The 12,916-nt window shown below is 54.8% G+C and overlaps 4 protein-coding genes across 4 annotated transcripts; 1 reads left to right on the top strand and 3 right to left on the bottom strand.

The window, feature by feature from the left end:
* Positions 1 to 1,676: 1,676 nt before the first annotated feature.
* On the top strand, positions 1,677 to 2,250 carry MFIFM68171_02528 (uncharacterized protein; the record flags this gene model as incomplete). The annotated part of the gene is made up of 2 exons (XM_071057950.1): positions 1,677 to 1,791; positions 1,880 to 2,250. 2 exons carry the CDS (start codon positions 1,677 to 1,679, stop codon positions 2,248 to 2,250), a joined length of 486 nt encoding a protein of 161 aa, XP_070914051.1.
* A 327-nt stretch (positions 2,251 to 2,577) lies between these two features.
* On the bottom strand, positions 2,578 to 4,686 carry MFIFM68171_02527 (uncharacterized protein; the record flags this gene model as incomplete). The annotated part of the gene is made up of 4 exons (XM_071057949.1): positions 2,578 to 2,659; positions 3,023 to 3,676; positions 3,841 to 4,253; positions 4,339 to 4,686. The coding sequence occupies 4 exons, from the start codon at positions 4,684 to 4,686 to the stop codon at positions 2,578 to 2,580; spliced, it is 1,497 nt and encodes a 498-aa protein (XP_070914050.1).
* A 2,300-nt stretch (positions 4,687 to 6,986) lies between these two features.
* MFIFM68171_02526 (uncharacterized protein) lies at positions 6,987 to 8,087 on the bottom strand (the record flags this gene model as incomplete). The annotated part of the gene is made up of 1 exon (XM_071057948.1): positions 6,987 to 8,087. One exon carries the CDS (start codon positions 8,085 to 8,087, stop codon positions 6,987 to 6,989), a length of 1,101 nt encoding a protein of 366 aa, XP_070914049.1.
* Positions 8,088 to 8,578: 491 nt separating this feature from the next.
* MFIFM68171_02525 (uncharacterized protein) lies at positions 8,579 to 9,007 on the bottom strand (the record flags this gene model as incomplete). Its single annotated transcript, XM_071057947.1, has 1 exon — positions 8,579 to 9,007. The coding sequence occupies one exon, from the start codon at positions 9,005 to 9,007 to the stop codon at positions 8,579 to 8,581; it is 429 nt and encodes a 142-aa protein (XP_070914048.1).
* Between the last annotated feature and the right edge of the window lie 3,909 nt (positions 9,008 to 12,916).

The raw sequence follows: 12,916 nt of genomic DNA, 5'->3' as shown, positions 1-12,916 counted from the left end.
ACCGAAGGAGCTCCTTTACCTGATAATGATGACATTCCAGAAGTACCCTTTCCTGTACAAGTGAACAATTCCTATTCCGATAATGACGGTGAGGTTGAAGAGCTGCCGCCGTCAGCTAAACCTACGCGGTACAAGCACGCAAGTAGAAAGGCTCCTCCAACATGTGATATCGATGGCGAGTCTAGCTATACAATCATTAAAAGACCATCTTATGTGCCGACGCCTCCACGATCGTCCGGGGAGAGTCGAAGGTCAGCTCCCATCTCGAAGCTCTACCAAGTAGCTGCTGAGTCCGGACATATCATCGTTGAGAGAGAACAATCTTCCCCTTATAGAAAAGGTAAAACCGTAGCGGCTTATTGGGAGTGGGATGCCGGACGACGCACGTACTTTCGCAGGCACGTTAATGGTAATATCACTTGGCTAGAGGAATGAGTTCATTGTGATGGTACATGGTAGTAGAGTCATGGGGTTAGGCGGGATTGGAGCAAGAACGGCAACTGGTCCTAGCAGACGACACAAGTACTAACCCCATTGGACGAGAGGAAGTGCATTCGGGCTATCCTGCATCGGCGTATATGGTTGTACGGTTCCTTTTAGGGTAATTGTTCTTGAGGGCTCAAGCTAGATTGCCAATTTCGCTATCTTCATATACCCATTCCTTTCATTGATTTAGCTTCTCAGAGACTCCCATGTTTAGCCCGTGTCGCACTCTAATTCACAGAGTGGTTCGCAGTAAATTAGTGAGTTGGGGAAAACTATCCCCAAAGCACAAGCTCTCTTTAATCAGAGGGTTACCCCTATTACGATGGCGTCTCGGGGGCTGGAACTTGCTGAGAGCCCATTTTTGTTTTGTACTATAAGTAGGGTCGCCCTAGCTATTGCCCCTTAGACATGACAACCAGTTCCACAGCTTTCGTGAGTTAAGCATCTGGCAGTGTCAACCACAATTGATTCGTTTTCCGACTTTCCATCGCACGGCTATTCTCCTCCAGCAGCTCGAGATCACCAGTCAACGACCTGATGAAAAAGTCAAAACGGCCCAGTTCGCAATACACCGCGCTGACTTGGGTCACAACCTTCGCCGGCGGCGGCGTATGGTCAAACAATTCCAAGAAATTGTCCCGGTCCTCCGCGAACTTCCCTCGGTAACGAGCCACTTCCCCCCGGACGAATGCGATATCATTCAGCGTACTCTGCTCAAGCGTAGAGATTCGAAGAGGATCAAGTGGCCGGAATGTATCCAACACAGAGAGAGCTTGCTGATGCCCCCCAGTGTCAATTAGCAGCCGGACTTGGAACAAGACCATCTCGCCCAAATAGGCGTCGGACCGTTCATCACGGGGTCGAAATCTTGACCGCAGTTCGTTGATCTCGAGGAGCTACTTGTCGGATCTCGCCTTTTCTGATCTGCGCGACACATCCATCCTCCTCAATTTGAATCTCGCTCCAGTTTGATCACCTGATCACAGCGATGTTTCAGCGGCGGTGAAGACATCCTGCAGGCTCGTCAGCTTCAATCCCACGAATACTATCAAGATCACCCTGGATACTGGTCGCGCGATGGGGATCAGGAAGACTCGTCGACCACCAACGACGCGGACTCCAGCACCGTCAGCTCTGGCGTGATACACCACTCGACACCAACTCCCGCGATTCCATCAATCCAAGAGACAATGTCACCCGTGCCAACGACCGCCACGACCACCGCGGGGGAGTACACCGCGATGGGGTGGCGTGGCGCTGATCCCAGAAATCTCCACCACTCCGGCTTGAACCATGTTGACAACGGTCAGCTAGGCTGCCCCATCGTACACAGCCTACACGACGGCCTCCTACACCACCACTGCATCGACCACGGCGGCGCCCTACACCACAGGGGCCTACACCACCTCCACGTACATACCAGCCTCCCGCTCACCAGGACACGCCCGACAGCCGTCAGAAGAGTCCGAGGACCCGCCCACGGTCATAGATCCCCGGGCCGGCACGACGGGCGCCTCGACGCGGCAGACACAAGCGCGGTACGTGTGGTGTGGGTCGCACGGCACCACTTCCTCCTCCTTCTCCGACCCGTTCGGCATGGACGAGCCGCAGCAGATGTCTGCCCTCGCGGACGCGGCCCGACCAGTGGCTGCAACTATCGACGGCCGAGGGCGCCGCCTACCTGCAGTTCACAGACCCGTCATCGGGTCAGCCGTACTGGACGTGGCGTTTGGGCTGACCCTGGAGAGCCAGCTGGCAGGATAACAGGGTTTGGGAGACCAGGCTTCGGGGAGTGGTGAGAAGGGGGACAAGAAGGGCAAGGGGAAGGCGACAAAGGGAGGTAAGGGAAAGCCGCGCAACAAGTAAAGGGCTGGATCAGGGTTGAGTACCTATGCTTGGGTATGGTGTAGAAGAGTTGGACGGGCACACATTCGCTTGGCTTATCGCCCTCCTTTTGGTTCAAGATGGGAGATTGGACACACATTCCTTTGGGTTCATGTTTTCTCTTTGACCTGCCTTGGTATAGGTAGTTTATTGATTGCTGCTCCACCGTTTGCCCGCCACGTCATGACATGTAAGAGGTGCACAATGTCACCCCAAGTCTGCCCAGTACTTGAGCCAAGGGTGGGATGCCGTCGCCGGCACACCCAGGAGGCAGGCATCACGACCGCCTCTGGCGTCTTGCATACAGAAATTCAGCATGCGAAGGGTTGAGTCCCGCGACGGCCCAAGCCTGATCACCACGTTCGCAGATATCCGTCCGCGGCCACGGAGGGTTTCCAAGTGGTCCGGGACGTCTGGAACAAATCTTCCCGTGTCTTTGCGGAAACCGAGCTGGACATCCTGAACCAAACCTTTGCTCGTCTTGACCCACCAAACCCAATGGACGTATTCTCTCACGTGTCCACGTTCTAGCTAGGGCCAGAGATCCGGCTCAACCAATTCCCTGGCGACATGCCCAAACGGGCGCCAAGACAAAGTCCGGGAGGAGTCGTCCTGGAGGCGAAAAGTGTAGCGATGTCGTAGTACGTCGGACCTCGAAATAAGTTCGTCCGGATGCGTATACGGACTCGGCGACTCGTCGTCGAGGAACGACTGAGGGGAGCCGGTCCAGGCAGCCACGGTACTGTCGGGAAGGGACATAGGACCGAAACCCCAACGCTCCTCGAGTGTTTCTAGATAGCGGGTGATCCAGTCGAGAATAGTGAAATCGCCAAGGAGAAAAATGCCTAGCCACCACGAGGCAATCCGAGGTCGACAACATGCAAAGACTTTAGCGAGTTGGCCCAGGTTACGGGATTCCAGGACAGGCTTGAGGACGTAGGAGATAGAGGAGAGCCAGGGGCTGACTAGGTTGGTTTCGATATCGGGTTGCCAAAAGATACTCCAGAGCGCGGATCCGAGGCACTTTGTGTTCATGCTGAGCGTCATGTAATACCGAAGGTCGGCGGCGTACTGTCGAATCCGAGCAGGTTCCCTTGTGGTGCCCTTGGCTATGCCCGCGCTACATCTCTTGAGAATGGGGCTAGGGAATTGCGGTCGGAGGCCGTCCAAACGATAGAATGGAAGCACGAGTGCGGCCAAGAAGGCGGTGGTGGCCGGAGATAGCTCCGGCTGATGGTCTTCGGGCTGATGCTCCGGCTCAAAGTAGCCCATATCGCACAAAACTGGATCAGGAGCTCCGTGGCTTCTATAGAGTTCGGCGGCGATTCGCCGGGAGAGGGGAAGCTCGCCGGCCCGTTGGTGGTAGCGACCACAAACCGGACTTGTCCGGAACAGAAGGCGGCCCATGGAGGAAACCCCCCGCCGTCTACGGTCCAACCGGGCCGAGGCGATAGAATAGCACAAAGCTACCTCACCAGCTTGGGGGAGGCTGATGCGCTGAGGTCCAGAAGAACCTCGCCAGAACTCGGCTTGAAAGCCTTTGCCGTGACAGGTAGCAAGCAGTGTTGAGAGTATATTGGCTTCCTCCGTTGCAGCTCTAAGAGCCGGACGGACAGAATATACGACCAGCATAGGGTTAAAATCGACAGGCCTCGCTGAGCACTCAGAAGGTCATGACCAGGAAGCGGAGGGTGGGAATAGACATGACATTCGACTGGTTTCGGACGGGAGACGTGGAAGTAGACCCGGCGGCCGTGCAGGTACTGGAGATCAAGGCCCTGAGCCGCCGTGTCACCCTCGTGTTCGGGATCCGGAACATGCCACAGCGGGCGCCCGGCGATGTGGCCATGGCGCGGCAGATGAGCCGGGAGGGCGGGGACATCCTTCAGCATGATGGAGGGACCCCCCACGCCGTCCGGAAAGGCGTGCGCGGGGAGCGAGTTGGCGCGCTTGAGGAACGCAGCCCACGTTGCCCGACCATCCCGAAAGACGCGGTCGATGGCCGCCACGGGGGGGTATCAAAGGGTCGTCGTCGCCGTCATCCACGCCGATCAATCGGTCCGAGATGGGCGACGAGCTGCTGCTGGCGCTGCTGGCGCTGCTGCTTAACCTTGTGGGCGAGGGTGGTGACGCATCCGGAACCGACTGAGCTGCGCGGTTGTTGTTCTTGTCCTTGTTCTTGTTGTTGTTGTCGTCGTCGTCTTCGTCAATTAGAACACTGTTGCTGCTGCCGGCCGCCGGCTTGACGTAGTCGGCCTCGACGACATGCCTACCGGTGCATATCCACTCCAGAACGCGCTGATGCCGGGCATTCATCGCCGCGGGCTTGTCCCCACCCCGAGGTGGCCGGCTTGGGGGGGTGGAGTCGACCATGTTTGGGGGAGATCATTGCTCGTTGTTTGGTTGGCCAAGAAACCTGAGAGCGGCCTCCAAAACTGCCCCGCACCCCGGGAGGCCGTAATGTTGCACCCTGCCGGGCTAGGGAAAAAGGCGCCGTATCACGTTCCTCGGACATCAACTGCCAACAGTGGCGTCAATGGTTTAATGGTAAAATCTATCGTTGCCATCGATGGTCCCCGCATTCGATTGACGTAAACAGGCCTTGCAAGGTCTGAGTGCATGTGTCGGGGTCACTTAGCGTTGGTCCAGGCTGGCTTCCGGCTCTTATCGCCCCAGACGTGAGAACCCGACCGCCAGCTACATTAAGCAGCCAAGCATATACGTAGCCGGGACTCAATCCCGAGCGCATATCTTCGGGAATAGATCCCAAGCGCCGTCATTGCGTTATTCATCGAGCTTCTGGGGACGCAACATGGCGAAGCCACGAAATAAACCGCCCGTCATACGGAACGAGCGCCGTGAGGGAAGCGGAAGAGAGGCGGGAGCCTGCGCCACTTCGGTAGCCTCGCCGACTGGGCTCGTGACAACTTCGGTTGTGTGCGACGAATCTGGGCATACGAAATCTCCATTTTCGTACCTCGCCCACGTGACATTGCTCAACCCGATTCAGGCCCGGCTCAGGATTGGCTCAGGATTGGCTCAGGCTTGCTCACCTTTGCTCACTCTCGGTATCATTTTCGGCAGGCCCCGCCGCAGCATGCTGAATTGCTTCAACTCTAGCCGAGTGGGCCTAGGAATAAGTCCGAGATATAATGATGGGAGACATGGGTCTCTATCCCTTTTGAAAATGAACAGCTCCGCCTTTACTTCTTGTATTTTTTTCGAGTTGCCTAACGTTACCTGACCGCTGGGAACTTTGCCTCTGCCTTCCAAATCTCGCACCTACACCTCCTGCAAAACACTCTTACTTCTGTCAGATAAAACAGCAAATACCACTGCATAGAAGTAATTGAATTCCGTGCTATTTAGTGCAGCGGTGGTTTGTGATAATTCCTGTACGTTTTTCCCTGCGGTGGGAAGGTCGTGCTCATTCGCCGTTGCCCAACCGGTGTGCGCCCAATCTCCGCTGTGTGGAGTCGCATCACACCCACATCAGCGCCCAGGTGCTTGCGACCTTGGCCGAGATGGCCCTGATGAACTTCAGCGCCTTGTCGCTCCCATCGCCCGCCACACCCAGCCACACAGTGACGAGGTCCGCGCCCATGTAAATGTCGCGCATCAGCATGACCTGGTCCCTGCGCTCGGAAAGGTCATCCTGGTTGATGCAGATGGCGTCGATCCACAGGAAGACAACGTTGCCGTCTGAAGACTGTCGGAGTTGGTGGAGAGCGTCCGCGAGGTTGGCTCGAATGTGGAATGCTGCGCTGTTGAGAAGGATCGGAACCGTCGTGTTGGATTGGCTCACTTGCAGGTTAATTAGGTGTAATTGACTGTATTATGTTGTGTCTGGAGAGCCTCTGGCTCTGGAAATCTCTATTCTGGCGAGTGGCCACCCCCTGGCGTGGATCCTCGCCACAACAGGGGTTTGCAGTGGCTCAACTCCACGCCTTGACGTATATGGATATTCTGACACGTCGCGGGCTCCTGGCCCCACGTATGCGATAGCGCGGTGTAGTGTGGAGGCGGATCTCGGAGCGCTGCGTGCTTCAGACTGCAGCCGATCGGGGCCGACAGGCCCGAAGGATGCAAGTGAAGAAGGTGAATTTGGCGAGGCCGGAGCGGGCGGTATTCGAAGACTCTGGTTTCCGGAGCCATTCTCGTGGGTTGTTCGAGCGTGGTGGCTTGTACGAGGGAAGTTGACAAAATGAGGCTGCGGAGTTGCATGCCTCAAAATCGTTGATGGCAATCTTGAAGGCAGCAGCGCCAAGCGTACCAGATGCCTAATCCTGAAATACTGTTAGCACAGGACTTCGGCAGACCACAAAGGCCAATCTCTGCATTGAGGGGACCTTTTAATAATGTGTTTGAGAGGCCATCAATCCCTACAAAAAGATATCCAGTACGTCCAGACGTACATTCTCAGAATATCTGAGTTGGCCGTCGAGAAAACTGGACACTCGTGCACTAACAAACGTTGATGGTGAATTTTAGCGCTTGCCTCCCCAATCAGCGCGGCAACGATGCCTAACTTGACCTCATCGGAAACCAGGTTGCGTCGGACACCCGTGGAATTTTCAAGCCGTCTTCCCCATCATTGCCCACAAAGCATACCGCGCTCAAATAAGTACGATACTTCTGCGGACACCCTCCGAGGCGTCTAGCATCTCCTCTCCCGAAGCCAGTCCGATCCGGCGGAACTCGGACCGCCCAGAACTCGTCCCCTGCAAGATCAGGTAGAAAAAATACTCGGCCCTTTGTCTGGCTGACGCTAACCGCCCGTTACCCAATATAATACTACAGACACGGGCTAGCCAGATATCACGTCCAAAGAACGGCTGCGATTCGTCAAATGTATAACCGAGATGTCCGAGAAAACGGCCGGTGGGCAGCTGATGGAGAGTCGCGAGAGCATCGATCCTTCCGCCAGAGACGGTGCCAAACGTACCCGGCCGGTCTTCGGCGACAGCGATGTCAGAAACCTCCATGTCGAGATGTTCGCGTGTGGTAACAAAGGCGCGGTACTTAGTCAGGTCTAGACACCTATCCCACTCAATCGGGCCGTCTACTGATGCCCAGCTCCAAGAGGGTGCTCGGTCAAGATGACGAGTGAGGGACTGATTCTGCGTTGCGCGCCAGGTGAGGCCTACATGTATGCTCTCCTTCCAGATGCCCGCCGCGTAGGTTAGACCATAGCGCGACAGCTGAGCCGCGAGACCAGCCACGGCCGGCAGCTTGTCCAGCTTTTTAGTGAGTACACGCGCCGAGAAGCTGGCCATCCACTTGTGCCAGCTCAGCTTTTCAAGAAGGTAATGCGAGGGGGGTTTGCTCTCGGGATCGCGGAGGGCAGAGTCCAGACTCTGGAAGCAGTCGGCCAGCTCCGACTTGCTGGAGTTGATAGAATGAATATAGCCGACCGTGGTGTCGCCATCCTCGGAGAGGGATGCAGAGCAGCACTCCCAATACAAGCCACTGTGACCAACGAACAATGTCGAGACCGAGACGAGTGTTTCCTGGAAAACCCAGCCCCTCGATGACAGCACATTGAACTTCCAGAACTCGGGAAGGGCGAAAAGACGAATGTCCATAGGTTCGGCGTGCGACTCAGAAGAGGAGAGGACAATGGAGATATCGTCAAGTTCGGGAACGGCCCCATGATCACAGCTTGGTGCGTCAGTGACAGCAATGTTGAGCGAGCAGCCTCGGTAGATGGACGTCATTTTGGCGGCCTCCTCGGCCCAGTCTTGGTCACTATCTTGAATAATGCAGAGGGCATCTACCCAGAGGTATCAAAACCCCAGGCCTTGGGCCAGCGTCAATGAATCTCGCAGGGTCTTAGGAAATGCTGACAGGGAGATGCTAGCGAGGTGGCGAGACAGATTGGTCGTCGTTGTAATCAGAGGTACTCCCTGTCCCCAGCAGTAGCTTAAAGCTGCATACGGTGCACGCTCTCCCGGTCGAGACTCGTACAGGCGGACTTCGGGAAGGTCCGAGATGTCGAGGACTCGTTTGGGTAGCGGGAACTTAGTTCGCGTTTGTTGACAGGCAGCGTGGTCAAGACAGGCAGTCATCCATGCCGCCACAAGCTGTACCTGGGGTGAGGAGGCAGGACAGTCGTCTAGTGTCCTTGCAAACACACGGCCGAAATCGGGGCTCTGTCGGTAGACTAGCCTCTCTCCGCCGCCGACGTCAGACTGCCTGGGCCTTTGCATCAGGCAAAAGGTTTGGTGTGGCCCGAATACATATGTGGAGGGCCGAACTGACGCAAATTAAGCGAGGGAAGCTCGACGGTAAAAGTAGACTCGGTAACGCCGATTCTGACGGAGTATGTGTGGTTGCCAAAGGCTCCGCGAACTTCGCTCGGCCATATTTGCCCGACGATGAAGCGGCACAGACGGCAGTTTGTGGCCGAATCGGCCAGTGATGCGACCTTTCCATCGAGGTGTTGCACGGGTTTGTCGTTAATATCGTCATCTTCGGAGTCGGATTTATGCGAGATCTCGGCCATCAGCAGCGAGCATGACTGGCAAAAAGACGTTTGGATACCGAGATTAGTCGACGAGAAGTTGCGCCAGAGGGAAGGATCGTTTTCGATGCGCAGAAACGGCGTGCCGTCGGGCTTGTGATCGACGGCGTACATTTCCGGGCTTTGACTTGTTGCAATTCCGTTCCAAAGGTAGGGCGTGAGCGGTGATGCGAGAGGGAGATTGCTGACCGAGGGGAGGCTGAGCTGACCCCTCAAATTTCTTGTGTGATCCTCAGGCTACATAATTCTGCTTCTGCTCCATGCAAGATCTGATTGGTGCAGACCTTGGATAGCATTGGGATTGGATGCAGGAACGACTGACCACTCGCTTCCTTCCCAGGCGCTCTTTCCAAGTAAAGTATTCGAGGCAAGGCGAATGCTGTCCAGGATCTCGGCGATTCTCCGTCGGTCCTCAGCACAATGTCGTCATGGAACCAGTTAACCTCCTGCAGACGTAACCCGGGCGCCCTAACTGCCTCGACTGCACTACGTTCTCGTGTCTTGTTGAACCAACTCACTTCACATTCAGGCGTTTGACAGACGCGATCCTTTCGGACCATCGCTGATTGGGCTATCCCCCAAGCGACACCGGCCTTGGCCCCTAGAGGTGATTTCCGCCCATCCAACGGGATACTAGAAAGAGCTTAACCCCTATCTATCTACGGGGGAAATTGCTCTTCTGTCACCGGCTTTCAACAGACAACAATTATCCCAGCTATGCACATATCCGAGAAACACCTCATTTGGCCGACGAAGTCTGGCACGCGGCAAGTTTCGGTGCAAATCGAGGCGCGTGCCGCCTGGCAAGACCATCACGCCACCGTTCTGTGCCTGAGCCGAGCCAAATGCAATGCGCCAGGGCTGGTTTCTGACCGCGAAATATTCCATAGACCTTTTTTTTCTTTTTCTTTTTTTTTTTAAAAAAAAATGGACGTTGAAAATCTTCGTTGGAGTTGGTGGTGTTGGCAGGAGAGTTTGGGACCTGACTGATACTAAAACTGCACGTACCGGATATTCAAGGCGATCGATTTCGTTGGGCAATTACAACCCTATGCGCAGCACCCAATAGCATCGGGCAGTTGCAAGACGGGCGCTTAAACCGGAGGTGTTGGTAGGTTTCGTTGGAGGGTGATGCTGAGGACGGGAGTTAAGGGGCTATGCGGGGAGGTTGCTGGCCATCATCGCTAAGCAGCGGTGCAGCCTTAACGCCGAATCGCGATGCGACAACCGACCATTTTCAATCAACATTGCACCTGATGGAAGAGACTAGATGCCCGACTTGGCCGGGGCTGTGGGAGCACAGGCCACCTATCTAATGGGGCGCCAAGGCAAGGGCCAGTCCCTCGGTGTGGCCCGTGCGCCACACCGTGACACTACCGTTCTTTTCTGATGGGTGATCGATGTGGCCTATAACGTGCGATCTGGTATCTGGAGGAAAAGGCAACCAAGTCTGGCCAGAGGCCCGAACACTATCGAGGAAGCTGAACCGAGCTGAATGAGATAGCTGAGCTAGGATCTGGTGTGAGCAGTCGAACTGAAAGGAGCTCAGGGGCTGCTGAACTGACAAGAGCCACCATTTGCCATAGTGTACAAACTATAATAGAAGTCCTCTGGAAAGCCAGAGAGCTGCAGGACAGGAAGCAAGACAATCACACAGTTACAACCCCATCAATTAAACCGAATCCAGGACTTAGTGTTTCTGACAGAACTAGAGACTTAATAGGGGACGTAAACTGGGTTTTAAGGGCCCCGAGGGGAAGGGAAAAGATAGGGGGTCTAGGTGGTCCCAGTTTTGGGACACAGGTAGCCAAACTGTTCCCTCGCGAAAAGTTCCCATTTGAATTTCTAGAACTCCGCTGAGTTATAGAGTACTGCCTATTCGTCTAAACCAAATTTGTTTGTTTCCCTGATCATCTCCTGAGTAGCGCCTGAGCAAGGTGGCGAGGAGTGGTGTGGGTGATTGGGGGTTGATGAGGGCGACTTTAGGGTAAAACAACAGCCCAGGTGTACTGTCTTGCAGTCTGTTATCTTAACCGGTGTACTAATAATAAATGTACCAGTATACTCCAAGCCAGTACATTATGTACTGGTATAATTTAAGTGCTAGTTTATTATATACCAGCCTATCTAATGTACTGTTATACTAAATACTATTCCAATTTTGATACCAGAATACTGCATATTATCCTGGGGATTAGATTAGGATGCCATGTGCTATCCTCCAGCATATACCAGTATATGCCAGCCTTACAGATTACGCGTCATCTGCTTTCCATCGATAGGAAACTTTAGCCGGGAGGACTGAAAAGGGGCCTCTGAGGCTGTGTGGCGGCGGCGTATGGGATTACCCTAGCTCAGGGAAGAATCAGGGGAAGCTCAGGACAAATTACCCACAGCTCACCCCAGATCAACCCAGCTCAGGACGAGGAACGAAAAGGAAATTTCGTGTGCCCAGATTCGTCGCAGACAACCAGGCTGTTACAACAAATAGAAACCCTTCCACTCCCCCTCAGTGTCCCCTCCATTCTCCCCAAAGTGCAACTCCGCCACACGTCTCACCTACCGCTTTTCGGGCTCGCCTCGCATCGGCCTTCAGCGCGAGCGGAGCTGAAATGTTGCCCCAGGGTACTGTGCGGCCAATGCAGCGCCCGACAGACAGCTTTCAGCAACCAAGGCTGTACTCTGAAAGGATTCGGCAACGCGTGGTGCGCTTGTGGACGCCCACAAGAGTCAAATGGCCCGGTTCCGCTATAGCCGGATCGCCTAGAGTCGATATATGGCGACATACGGCTCGCAGTTGGAAAAGAGAAGAAAAACTGCGTGATGCACGGAGGGCACCTACCTACCGTTGCGCCTTGTGGTTAGAAGCCGGGCGGTAAGAGGCTCCTCTTGGATGCGTCTTTCAGCCATTCCTCGAGGTATTTTTCAACGCGTTTGCCGTCATGCCGAGAACCCCCCAGGACTCGAGTTGTCTGAAGATTGAGTCCGGCGAGGTGTAGGGCGGCGTGATTTTCTCACCCGTCAGGGGCCTCCAGAGCACACTGGCGGCCGTGCCACCTACTCTTTCCGCTATACCTTATGGTCAGCTTTTTGCTGAGCCGTCTGACCGGCCAACATCGCGAGGCACATCATTCTCATCTTGGCCTGCCATGGCCCATAGCCTCCTGGTGTTCCTTCGTTTCCGGTGAGAATGTCAGGTTCCTGAACGTAGCGAGCTTTCCCCCGCGCAGGTGGGTTCTCCGGCCTGTCGATCATATCGTCTCTTTGCATGCCTTTCTGGTTAGGGTGCCGGAAATCCGTGATGGATATTTCGATGAAAGGCCGCACCCTGGATGCCAATCCTCACCGGAAAGTTGGCCCGTAATTCTTCGGTAGTGAGATCCGCCTCCGTGTGGCGTTCTCCTGAAACTTCCCGAGGTACTCTGAAACGCGCTGGCTTCCTTGCTCGATGCGTCGCAGTTCCGTGAACACTCGTCCGCTGTCTCCACGACGGTTGTTCCTCCAATTCTTGCAAGGATCATGCAAGCTTGATGCCCCCGTTGTCTTGTCGCCCACTGGGTTATGCGCATGGCCCGCATTTTGTTTTTTCAAACGTTGTAGGCGGGAGATCCGGCATCTCCAGTGAATACGTCCGTTGATGACGGTTTGTTGTTTTGGTCGGTCATGTTGTCGTCGTCAGGGATCGCGAGTTCCGTAGGCACCGCCCGTCCGACTAAGGAGATCTTTCCTGGGGCCGGTATTTGTCCTGGGGAATGTCGAATGCGGCGTATTGGAATCGGTCTTTCATCCAGGCTGGATGGAGGGCAGTTCTAATTAATTAGCTGTGGTAGGCTATGTACAGGGTAGCTGGTAAGCGAGGGTGCGAAAGGTACGTAATTAGAACGGCCAATTATCAATAAGAGGTCTGCGAAAAGAAATGAGTTGATCAAAGTTTCCCATATCTACAATCTAAACTTCTCGCGTAATTATGTTGTAGAATTACTGTGGGTCTTTAGTTTTCAAGCTCCGTTGAAACGTTACTTG

This window comes from Madurella fahalii (genome assembly GCF_045866475.1).
Source record: "Madurella fahalii IFM 68171 DNA, scaffold_1, whole genome shotgun sequence".
Taxonomy (NCBI): domain Eukaryota; kingdom Fungi; phylum Ascomycota; class Sordariomycetes; order Sordariales; genus Madurella; species Madurella fahalii.
This window is presented reverse-complemented; position numbering and strand designations above follow the sequence as displayed.